The following is a 12,464-nucleotide window of genomic DNA, read 5'->3' on the forward strand; positions in this document are numbered from 1 at the left end:
GGCCATGGCTCACGGGCCCAGCCGCTCCGCGGCATGTGGGATCTTCCCGGACCGGGGCGCGAACCCGTGTCCCCTGCATCGGCAGGCGGACGCGCAACCACTGCGCCACCAGGGAAGCCCGATAAAACTTTTAAAACTTCCATTTGTAATATTTTAAAGTTGAACCAACAGCTAATTTTAAGATGGCATATTAGCAGTTTTATTTACATTTTTAGACCACTGCTGCAAAATCAATAGTTAAGACTGAGTTTTCCATCTATTTGATAAGTCTATCTTTACCCCCATGCTTCACGGGAGCACTGCAGTTTTTAGTAGACAAGACCATCATGAAATTAATAAACTAAATACATGTCTACATAATTTGAAAGACAGCAGTATATTAGTGTATTAGGCAATCATCTCAGCCTACAGAAATATGTAATACAAATAGAATTTAAGACTCTCTTCCAATTACTTTGCAGCCCGACCCATGGATCACCAGCACACAGGATGAAAGTAAGCCACTGATTTAGAAACTAAAGAAACCACAAAAGGAAAACATACAATCATGTTTAAAGAACAGGTTAAGTATATACATTTAAGTAATGCCTGCGTTTTATGCTGACTGCTGCTACGTGATAAATACAATCTTAGCAATCTACTCACATTTTCTCATTTATACCTCTAAAAATGAAACTTAAAATCTAGAACTTAATCTGAAATAAGCTTTAGATAGAGAAACCTACTTAAATTTTTAAAACTACATCTTACTTATCTTTCTGTACGTGGTTTATACAACTATCACTGTATTGTGTCTGAATCAAAGGAAATTATAATAACTTTTTTCCTGATTAAAAAATATTAAAATGTATATGCTTATCATGAAAATTTTTTAAAATGAGAGAAATACATAACTTATAAAATGGAAAGCTGCTACATTTCCATACCCCTAGAGAGAACTACTGTTTAGTTTGGAATCAAAACCATCAAGGAGAGTGCAATTTAAATAAATCCTCTATTGAATTTTTTTGTGGAATATATTCACCCCCGGAATTACTAGTTTTGTAATCCTGTATTTTCATCTATCACCTCTGCTACTAAGTAAGGCACATACTTATACTTTCATCCTTCAAGAACAAAAGTTATTCAAGCACTGGGTGACCTATATTTGTCCAATGTTACATTAGTGACACCCAATTTTCTCAAAGTCATCAGTGAACTTATTTGGCAGCTTGTCTCTCAGGAGCTACAATGAAATTTTATTCTGTCTTTTAAGGTTTAGAATCAATCACACAGTTTCAAAGAGGCCCTCCTGTTCCTCTGCGTAGGTCCTCATTTCAGAATCTTTTCATTTCTTTCATTCAATTAACATTAAAGTTGCTTCTAACAATTATCCTATTGTATGTCTTTCAATTTTGAAATCACTACCTTAATTGTAGCATCCTCTGAAGCAGAGACCATAACACTGAACACAGGATGGAAAATGACTCGAGTGACTGGACTCCTATGACCACTCAATGCATATTTTTCTGGTGGACGGGGAATCCATTCTTTTGGGTCTCTTTTTTGACCAAGAGGTCCACCCGACGTAAATTCTTCTTTTGCTTCATTTAGCTTTGATTCTAATTCCATAACCTTAAGAAGGAACACATAGTTATGTACAGATAAATTCTGATAAAAATTGTATATTTTTAAAAACCTGCCTTTATTTTGCATCCATATACGGAGAATAAAATTTCAGTAATTTACAAAGCATTTGTCAGATTTAATTGAAAATGATCTATATTAAATATATCACTAAAATCTTAGTGTGACAAAACTAAAAATTGAGAAAAATGCAATACAATTGTGTCTTAACTCCTTAACTCAAAGAAAAATTTGAAAGGTGCCAGGATACAAATTAGAGGAAGAGTAGGGAACCTATCTTGATCCTTTCTAATTCTGCCACTCCTAGTAAATTCTTTCCAAACCATAGTTTACATTGTACATGCTAATCAGAATATTCATATTAAAAGCTAACATTACTGAGCATCTATGTGCTAGGCACTTTTCTAAGGGCTTTTTATGGATTAACTCATGTTATAACAATATTATTTATTCTAATTTTGCCTACTAAAAGTATAAATTTTAGGACCAGAATATTACCTACTGCCTTCACTTTACAGATAAAAATAAAAGGTCAGAGATGAAAATGACTTGTCTACGAGCACACTTTAGCGCTCTTTCCCCAGCATCATATTGGCTCCATGTGTTCTTCCCATCTAAGTGCATAAATGGGTTCTTCAGTACCAATTCCTTGAAGTCAGGGTTGTGTTAGATTCAACTCAGCCAGTAGCCCTGGTTGCATAAATTACCATTTACCAGCAATGATCTGTATAGGTCATAATGCATAGAAATAATAATGCATAGAAATGTATTTTTATTTGCCTTTTCAAGGTTAAATTATTAATTAATGTAAAAGAATAATTTGTTATGTTGATATCTTCAGTTTATATACTTTGAATACAACTAACTTAAAAGAAAAAAGACTTAGTTACCTTCTTTTGTAATCTAATAACAGATGTCCATTTTTTTTCCAAAAGACCAGCATATTTCTTATCTAATTCTTCATTCTAGAGAAAAAAAAATGAGAATATTTTAAAAAAGGCAAAAATACAATAGTTCAAGCCATACAAGCCATTCAATCTCTAGGTTCAAACGTTACGAAAAATATCCTGATTATAAAAATAAATAAATAAATAAAAACATCTGATTATACCAAAAAAGGCGGGGGGAGGGTGAATACTAGGTTTAGTGCCAAGTAAACCACAATAACAAATGACAAGATTTGCGAATAACTCAGGTGACCGTTAACTAGGGATACCTAAGTATAGTCCACTCATATAAACTATGAATAACTGTAAAAAGTCAAACATACCATATCTAATTCAGCTTCCTTTTTAAAAACTGAATATGCTTCTTCATAGCCATTTGAACGAAGATAATCTGCTATAGCTCGATTTCTGAAAGAAAACAAATTCAAATGACTCCTAATAAACTCTCATTTCTATTTTGAAGAAAGAATATTATATTTAAAATCTCATAAATCTTAAGACACTCTTTTAAGAGTATGACCTTCCAAATCATACAAGTATTTCACAAGAAAAGGAATCCCCCACCAAAGCCTCTAAAACAGTTAACCCTGTCATAGTACATCCTTAAGATTATAACACTGTTCTTGAGCTTTTAGTTATGTTTCTAATGTGTTGCTTGCCTCACAAGCTGTAAGATCAAGATGTGGCTTATATAATTAGTTATCACTTTGTGACAGTAATGAAATTTAGTTTTGTAGGCAGAATTGTTCTGATAAAATTACAATTAATAAGTATTTTAATTTTAGAGACAACTTTAAACCATGAGAGTGGGTGAAAAAAAGGCATAAGCTACAAACTTAGTATATTATCATAGAATGAGAAATTAATTTAGAATTAGAAAGAACTCAAAGGTTAGAGAAGCTGAATTAGCAAATGAATTTCATGCTCTCCTTATATTCTTTGAAGGCAAAAATCAGCTACCTGTCTCCTAAGGCAACCTATTCCAATGTCTCTCAATTTTTTTGAGCCTAAGTCCCACTGTGATAGAAACAGTTGTTTCCTTGGTATTGCCTTTAAAACATTTCAAATTAATTTAAATTATTTAAAAGTTTATACATACACAAGGTTAAACAAACTTTAAATATATAAGTACACAATAAAGTGTGGTTTCCACCACTGACCCCCAATATTCCATCCTAAGAGGCAACCACTTTACCAGTGTTTTGTGTATTCTTTCAGTGATAATCTACCTATAACTACATATCCTTGCATAGTCTTCTAGAGATAATTAATACGTGTTTTTAAAACAAACTGCAGTACACTACAGACAATGTCTTACACAGAATGTCACATAAACTCATTTAATCTCAGCAATCATTCTTTATCAGATGTAAATCTGCCTCTTTAAAAAAAATATTGTATTCCATTACAGAGAGACATATGCTTTTACTACTACAAACAATGCTGCTAGGACTATCCTTGTATAAATGTCAATGCTACTGCCCACCTGATGCTTTAGGAAATAAAACACTCTAGCAGTACTGCAGAATTGGTGGGACTAAGTTTTAATTCAATGACATGTTAAAAACAAACAATGAAGAAAGATAATGGAATTTGAGCAAACACTTCATATTCCAGGTAATTATTAGCATACCCAAGATTAAAGTACAGTAACTAGAGACTTCCCTAGTGACGCAGTGGTTAAGAATCCACTTGCCAATGCAGGGGAGACGGGTTCAAGCACTGGTCCAGGAAGATCCCACGTGCCGCGGAGCAACTAAGCCTGTGTGCCACAACTCCTAAGCCTGTGCTCTAGAGCCCGTGAGCCACAACTACTGAAGCCACGTGCCACAACTACTAAAGCACGCGCGCCTAGAGCCCATGCTCCGCAACAAGAGAAGTCACTGCAATGAGAAGCCCGCGCACTGCAACGAAGAGTAGCCCCCGCTCACCGCAACTAGACAAAGCCTGCGCACAGCAACGAAGACCCAACGGAGCCAAAACCAAATAAATAAATAGATAAATAAATTTTTTTAAGTACAATAACCAGTGGAGGGGCCTAATCCCCCAAGTGATGGTATTTGGAAGTGGGGCCTATGTGAGGAGGTCACAAATGGGGTTAATGTCCTTATGGAGAGACTAGGAACGAGGAAGTGAGCCCTCACCAGACACCGAATCTGCCAGTTCCTTGGTCTTGGACTTCCTAGCCTCTAAACTGTGAGAAATAAATCTTTGTTGTTTATAAGCCACCCAGTTTATGATATTTTGTTAGAGAAGTCTAAGAACAGACTAAGACAAAAAATATACACATTTTTTAGGACATTTTGATAGCTGTCGTCAAACTGCTTCTGAGAGTTGTAACCAGTTTATACTCCTACCAGCAGTTGCGAACGTCATCCCTTTACCACCTTTACTTTTCAAACATTTGGGTTAGCATTTACTGACTTAAAACAAACAATTGATGCCCTTTGATTCTGCTTATATAGCTTTTATGAAAGTGTAGATGTTAAATTTTTAAGATTCTGCAAGATTTCCAAATTCTGTGTGGCTTAACTCAACATCTATATTTTTAAAAAGATGGCTGTGTGGTAAATGCGATTTATTAGAAAGATATAGGTAATTCCAAATGTGCATAAAACAGCACCTCAAAAGAGTTGTATGTTACATTTATACTTTTTATAAAATGTTAAATCTAATTTAAAAAACAATATTCACTGTCTTTTGATCCTAAAACCATCCTGTAGAAAAGTATATTACCCCTATACTATATAACTGACAGACTGATTTATCCAAGGTCACAAAACTAAGATGAAGTGAAATAATTTAGGATAATAATTCCAATCAACATTCATTAGGTAGGTGGGGAAGAAACTGGCTAAGTAGGTGGAATGCAAAACCTTCCTCCTTTAACTGGAGTTGTTCCATTTTCATATACTTCCATATATTGTATTTCTTCATAAGTGTTTTAAAAGTGGATCTATACTGCAATTAAAAAAGCCTGACAGGGCTTCTCTGGTGGCGCAGTGGTTGAGAGTCTGCCTGCCGATGCAGGAGACACGGGTTCGTGCCCCGGTCCAGGAAGATCCCACATGCCGCGGAGGGGCTAGGCCCGTGAGCCATGGCCGCTGAGCCTGCGCGTCCGGAGCCTGTGCTCCGCAGTGGGAGAGGCCACAACAGTGAGAGGCCTGCGTACCGCAAAAAAAAAAAAAAAAAAAAAAGCCCGTGAGCCATGGCCGCTGAGCCTGCGCGTCCGGAGCCTGTCCTCCGCAGTGGGAGAGGCCACAACAGTGAGAGGCCTGCGTACCGAAAAAAAAAAAAAAAAAAAAAAAAGCCTGACACTCAAAATTTTTTTACTGAAGTAGAGCTGGTTTACAATGCTGTGCCAATCTCTGCCGTAGAGCAAACTGACTCAGTTATACACATATACACACATATATATATATTTTTAAATATTCTTTTCCATTATGGTTTATCCCAGGAGACTGGATATAGTTCCTGTGCTATATAGTAGAACCCTGTTGTTTATCCATTCTATTTTTTTTTTTTTTTTTTTTTTTTTTGTGGTATGCGGGCCTCCCTCCGTTGCGGCCTCTCTCGTTGCGGAGCACAGGCTCCGGACGCACAGGCTCAGCGGCCATGGCTCACGGGCCCAGCCGCTCCACGGCATGTGGGATCCTCCCAGACCGGGGCGCGAACCCGGTTCCCCTGCATCGGCAGGCGGACGCGCAACCACTGCGCCACCAGGGAAGCCCCTATCCATTCTATTTTTTAAAAATTTCTTTCTTTATTTTCTGGCTGTGTTGGGTTTTCATTGCTGCAGCGAGTGGGGGCTACTCTTCATTGTGGTGCACGTGCTTCTCACTGCGGTGGCTTCTCTTGTTGCGGAGCACGGGCTCTAGGCGTGCGGGCTTCAGTAGTTGGAGCACACAGGCTCAGTAACTGTGGCTCGCAGGCTCTAGAGCACAGGCTTAGTAGCTATGGCGCACGGGCTTAGTTGCTCCGCAGCATGTGGGATCTTCCCAGACCAGGGCTCGAACCCATGTCCCCTGCACTGGCAGGCAGATTCTTAACCACTGAGCCACCAGGGAAGTCCTGTTTATCCGTTCTAAACATAATAGTTTGCATCTACCAACCCCAGACTCCCAATCCATCCCTCTCCCTCCCCCTCCCCCCCGTGGCAACTACAAGCTTGATCTCTATGTCTGTGAGTCTGTTTCTGTTTTGTAGATAGGTTCATTTGTGCCATATTTTAGATTCCACATATAAGTGGTATCATATGGTATTTGTCTTTCTCTTTCTGACTTATTTCACTTAGTCTGATAATCTCTAGTTGCATCCATGTTGCTGCAAATGGCATTATTTTGTTCTTTTTTATGGCTGAGTAGTATTCCATTGTATATATGTACATCTTCTTTATCCATTCATCTGTTGATGGACATTTAGGATTGTTTCCATGTTTTGGCTTTTGTGAATAGTGCTGCTATGAACATAGGGGTGCATGTATCTTTTTTTTTTTTTTTTTGCGGTATGCAGGCCTCTCACTGTTGTGGCCTCTCCTGTTGCGGAGCACAATCTTTTTGAATTACAGTTTTGTCCAGGTATTTGCCCAAGAGTAGGATTGCTGGATCATATGGTAATTCTATTTTTAGTTTTTTAAGGAACCTCCATACTGTCCTCCATAGTGGCTGCACCATCTTACATTCCCACCAACAGTGTAGGAAGGTTCCCTTTTCGCCACACCCTCTCCAGCATTTGTTATTTGCAGAGCTTTTAATGATGGGTATTCTGACCAGCCTACACACAAATTCTTGAAACCAAGAATGACTCATACTTTTAACCACTAAGCTTTTGTTTTGGTAACTGACTAGATCTGGGAGATGGGAGAAAATAGTTGATGTACAAGTTTCTGGTAGATGGTAATAACATTTACTTGGACAGGAAACAGGAGAAGAGGAGGAAGGAAAAAAGGGGGGGGCCAAGAATATAATTAGTTCAGTTTTAAATCTTTTGACTTGAAGTAGCTATATTTAAGTAAAGATATGATATAGGAGGTAATTGAATATACAGGTCAGAAGCTTAAAAGATCGATCTGATGTAAGGAAAGGATTTAGGAAAATTAGTAAACAGGTAGTAGTGATTCAAACCATGATGTAAATGATGGAACCTTGACAGATACCAATAATTAAGAAGCCATTAGGGAGTGAAGAAGCCTAGTATGAGAATTAAGAAATGTCAGCAAGCCAATGGAGAAGGGAGTTTCCAAGAAATGGAAATGGCTAACAATGACAAAGATCTGAGAGAGGTCAAGTAAAGTCTAAAAAGTGTCCAAACAATCTGGCTACCAAGAGGTCCCTGCTGACTTTAGCAAGTGCAGTTCCAGAACTTAAAGTAGCCTCAGTATTCCACTCCACAGTAAGGCTTCCAATGAGCACTGTAAAATACTGGAGCTGGGGAGGAGCAGTGAGATTTGAGAATATCAGGGATGCATTCTCTTTCTATCTAATGAAGGTTAAATGTTAACAGTATTACTTGTTAAGAGTTTAGAAAAAGAGCTATTACATAGCATTAAACTATCATAATACTGAACTACCAAAGAGCAAGGGATATATACAAAAATATGGCAAATAAATTAAAACTGAAGTTTAAGTGAGTATGATACCATTAGGGGTAGTACAACATACTGATGATGTACAAAGTCTACAACCCAGTCCCAGAAGAGTCTAGTCAATTTTATTTCCGCATCAAATACAATTTAGTCAGACCTCTTAGTCACACTTCTAACCACAATGTCAGGTGAGTGGTGTTGACAGAGTCAAAAAACTTAAGTCAGGTTTCCATGGCCAGATAACTTTGGCACTACTGCCCCGTTACCTCATCACTTAATATCTAAGCTAACTATCTGATCCAGAGACTGTGGAACCTCTAACTCAGGCAAGGTGTACCACCATCACTTAAAGTAAGAATAAATAAGACTGAAGAATCTCTTGGTTCTAACAGCCTAAAAGGTGCTTCTAGAGTTTGCTACTAATTTCAATTGTTGACCTAGAGTTGATTTTCATCAGTTTTATTAGGATGGAAGATTCATCCCCTTGGAAACAAGTAGACATCAAAGCACAAGTTTATAATAATCTCTCAAAGAAACTTCATACACATGAGTTAAATAAATCTACTAAGCCTTAGGAGATGAAGAAAAACAACTATCACTAGAATCAAAGAAAAATTCATGCAGAAGTGCAACAGGTCATTCTGAGTAGAACCAAAACCAGTAACCCCATGCAGAATCAGAGAAAATGGTTAAAATCAAAAGAACGAACTGAGATGAAGGACTTTTATGTATGAACAAACAGAATTGGTTAGACAGAGTTTAGGCTTACATATGGAATAGTATCACATCGGACATATTCTACTGCTGTCCTTTGAAACTATTACAATAACAAATGAGATTATGTTTGTTTTTCTAAACTATTTCAAGTTTATTAAAATGCAAGAATTATATTCTAAGCATTTTAGTTGACTTCTTACACTCTCTTCATTGTTCTTATATCCCTACGATAATTTTTGTAGCTGTGGTATCAGTCATAACAATACGCCACACTACCAATCCATACACACCCTCACACTCTTATAAAGGGAGATAAGAGTTTCAAAAGTTTTTCTCTTATAAAGGGAGATAAGAGTTTCAAAAGTTTTTCTAAATGCTATGAACTGCTACTTAAACAAAAACAACTCTAAAAAGACTGGATAGCACCAACAATAAAAGCAGAATACTTCAGGGTCCCCTGCATCTCTTACGAATATAAATTGAAGCAGAGGGAATTACAGAGCATGCGGTACAGGAGACTGAGATGGAAGCTGTTTTTCACAGGTAAAGAAACTGAGGCTCACAGAGCTTAACTGATTTTTTTGGCTAATAAATGGTGAAGCTGAGAATCAAAAATTCGGCCTTTTGAAACCAAAATGACAATAACAGTATTTCTTCAAACTGTGTACTCTAGCATTCTAAGGTTGACTAAAGATGTTCTAGGAATTCTATAAATGGTTAAATTTTATTGTTTATATGAGAAGAAACTAGGTTAAGTCAGTAGTTGACAAACAGATGTTTTCTTACCAGGCCCATCAGAAAAGATACACTGATCTCACATATTCAAGAATGAGGAAAGCAATGGAGTTAATGTGCACTGTTCTAAAAGTCTGCAGTGGCCCAATGACTGTGGGATGACTGCAGGGTTAGGAGGGCACACCACTAAGATAATGAGAAGACCCAGCAGGATCAAGCATACAAGTTCACACGCCCAGAAGTACATCATCATCTTTAGTGCCCTGTTCCAGAAGACAACCCTCACAACACACCAGGCTATGCCATTTTAGACAAACACCAAGATGAACTACATGGTCCTGGGGAAGATGTGAATAAAGTTCACTTCAAGTGCAGAGACACTACTGCAGGTCATTCCATAAGCTGCTGCCATAGGACATTAACCAAGTCTTAGACAGGTAGGTAACATGACTTCTTAAATATGCTACAGCCACCCACTGAATCTCTGGGAAAAGGGGAGCACTGATATGATCAGATCCCGGTCATAGGTCTTACACTTCTCCAACCTTATGGGCCCTGACAAAGGGTTACAATGATCATCCTTCATCATCACACTTGAAGATACTTACTCCAAAAGGGTAGTCCAGGATTCAACTACTACCAGTCTTGGGACAAGTATAAGCACAGCAAGAGGTTACAATGAGACCTTATAATGGCAGTGAAGAAGTAAAGGAAAATAAAATTTGGGTGAGCCAGGGTGAGTGGACCTTTATCTTCATCATTAAGCAAAAGAATATGCGCCTGGTATACTAGCCTGTCAGTTACCATTTTTCTTCAGCAGAGATCTGGGTCTGAGGTAACATCCACCCCTCACTCTCCATACCACAGCAGCAATAAAATGGTGTATAAGTATACCATGTTGGATTTCTTTTAAAAAGGCAAAACCAAAAACATGAACACACAAGAAAGCATTATTACTTTTCATTCTCATATTTAGACAAAATTTTTTGAGTAATGGAACGACAAAGCAGAAGGCACCACTGATCAGTTCAGTTTTGATCCTCCCCCTCGTTTATGTCTTCTTCTTTACTCTTTTAATCTGTTAAGAAAAGTAATCTGGGCTTCCCTGGTGGCGCAGTGGTTGCGCGTCTGCCTGCTGATGCAGGGGAACCGGGTTCGCGCCCCGGTCTGGGAGGATCCCACATGCCGCGCAGCGGCTGGGCCCGTGAGCCATGGCCGCTGAGCCTGCGCGTCCGGAGCCTGTGCTCCGCAACGGGAGAGGCCGCAGCAGAGGGAGGCCCGCATACCAAAAAAAAAAAAAAAAAAAAAAGAAAAGTAACCTTACAATAACGTTAATGAAGGTCTGATTATGACATTACTTCACACTAACTGGGCCAGCCTCCCAATTATGTTGTTTCAAATCAGTGATACACACGTGTATTACTGACTGACATTAAAAAGAAGTTGCGGGCTTCCCTGATGGTGCAGTGGTTGAGAATCCGCCTACCAATGCAGGGGACACGGGTTCGATCCCTGGTGTGGGAAGATCCCACATGCCACGGAGCAACTCAGCCCGTGGGCCACAACTACTGAGCCTGCACTCTAGAGCCCGTGAGCCACAACTACTGAGCCTGCATGCCGCAACTACTGAAGCCCGCGTGCCTAGAGCCCACGCTCTGCAACAAGAGAAGCCCCCGCTCGTCGCAACTAGAGAAAGCCTGCGTGCAGCAACAAACACCCACACAGCCAAAAATAAATAAAATAAATTTATTTAAAAAAAAAAAAAAAAAAGTTGCATGGCCTAGTATAAAAGTAAGAGGTCAGCAATGTCTCCACAGGGGGTATATTTTGCCTCAGCTCTTCAATACAACTCACAACTTTAAAAACATTTTTTCCCTTTTCCTCTAACTTTAAAGTCTATAGTAATTGTAGATATTTATTTAACTGTGAGATCCATTAAGATCCATTCCTGTAAAAAATTATTTTGCATACTTAAGAAACCCGTATGGAAAAGTAGGGCTGTACGATAAGAATAGCCAATATAACTGTCATGTGTTGAAAAATTTGAAACGTTTACATTTTTTAATGTAAAGCACACTTCCACTATAAAACAAGGGAGGAAAGAAAAAAAGGGAATGTGGGAAGAGATGAGTGTCTGTTCTATTCCCAGCTCCATACTAGGGAATATAAAAGAGGATTAGATTGTGGTTCCTTGCCTTCCAGGGACTTACAAATCTATCTGAGGAGCAAAACCAAAGTTACCAAAGGGTGTGAAAACTAATTCAAAAAGAGACAAATGAGACTGAATAGAAGAATCTTTTTGTAAGGGCAAGATATGAGTTGGGCCTTAAAGGAATAAGCATTATAGGCAGGGGACTGAGGAGGAAAAAGGGAATGAGAATGGTACATGATGAAGATCTCAATGTATATCTGACCAAATTCTTCAACATTCTTGATTTTAAAACATTCCTTAAAAATGGAAAGGTCTTCATTAACGTTAAAAAAGATATCTCTTATTCTTTAGACAAAATTCAACACCCATTTATGATAAAAACCCTCCAGAAAGTAGGCACAGAGAGAACTTACCTCAAGATAATAAAGGCCATATATGACAAACCCACAGCCAACATCGTTCTGAATGGTGAAAAACTGAAACCATTTCCACTAAGATCAGGAACAAGACAAGGTTGCCCACTCTTACCACTATTACTCAACATAGTTTTGGAAGTTTTAGCCACAGCAATCAGAGAACAAAAAGAAATAAAAGGAATCCAAATTGGAAAAGAAGACGTAAAGCTGTCACTGTTTACAGATGACATGATACTATACACAGAGAATCCTAAAGATTCTACCAGAAAACTACTAGAGCTAATCAA

General features: G+C 38.3%; 1 protein-coding gene across 2 annotated transcripts in view; it reads right to left on the reverse strand.

Annotated features, from left to right (window-relative positions):
• Window positions 1-12,464, reverse strand: part of PAFAH1B1 (platelet activating factor acetylhydrolase 1b regulatory subunit 1) — an 82,471-nt gene that overhangs the window by 16,353 nt on the left and 53,654 nt on the right. For both annotated transcript variants that reach the window (XM_007125460.4, XM_055090426.1), the window contains exons 3-5: window positions 2,897-2,981; window positions 2,517-2,591; window positions 1,408-1,614 (exon numbers count right to left, since the gene is read on the reverse strand). In XM_007125460.4, the coding sequence (XP_007125522.1) occupies window positions 1,408-1,614; window positions 2,517-2,591; window positions 2,897-2,981 (367 nt within the window). The remainder of the gene's footprint in view (window positions 1-1,407; window positions 1,615-2,516; window positions 2,592-2,896; window positions 2,982-12,464) is intronic.

Source organism: Physeter macrocephalus, chromosome 14, assembly GCF_002837175.3.
Source record: "Physeter macrocephalus isolate SW-GA chromosome 14, ASM283717v5, whole genome shotgun sequence".
Taxonomy (NCBI): domain Eukaryota; kingdom Metazoa; phylum Chordata; class Mammalia; order Artiodactyla; family Physeteridae; genus Physeter; species Physeter macrocephalus.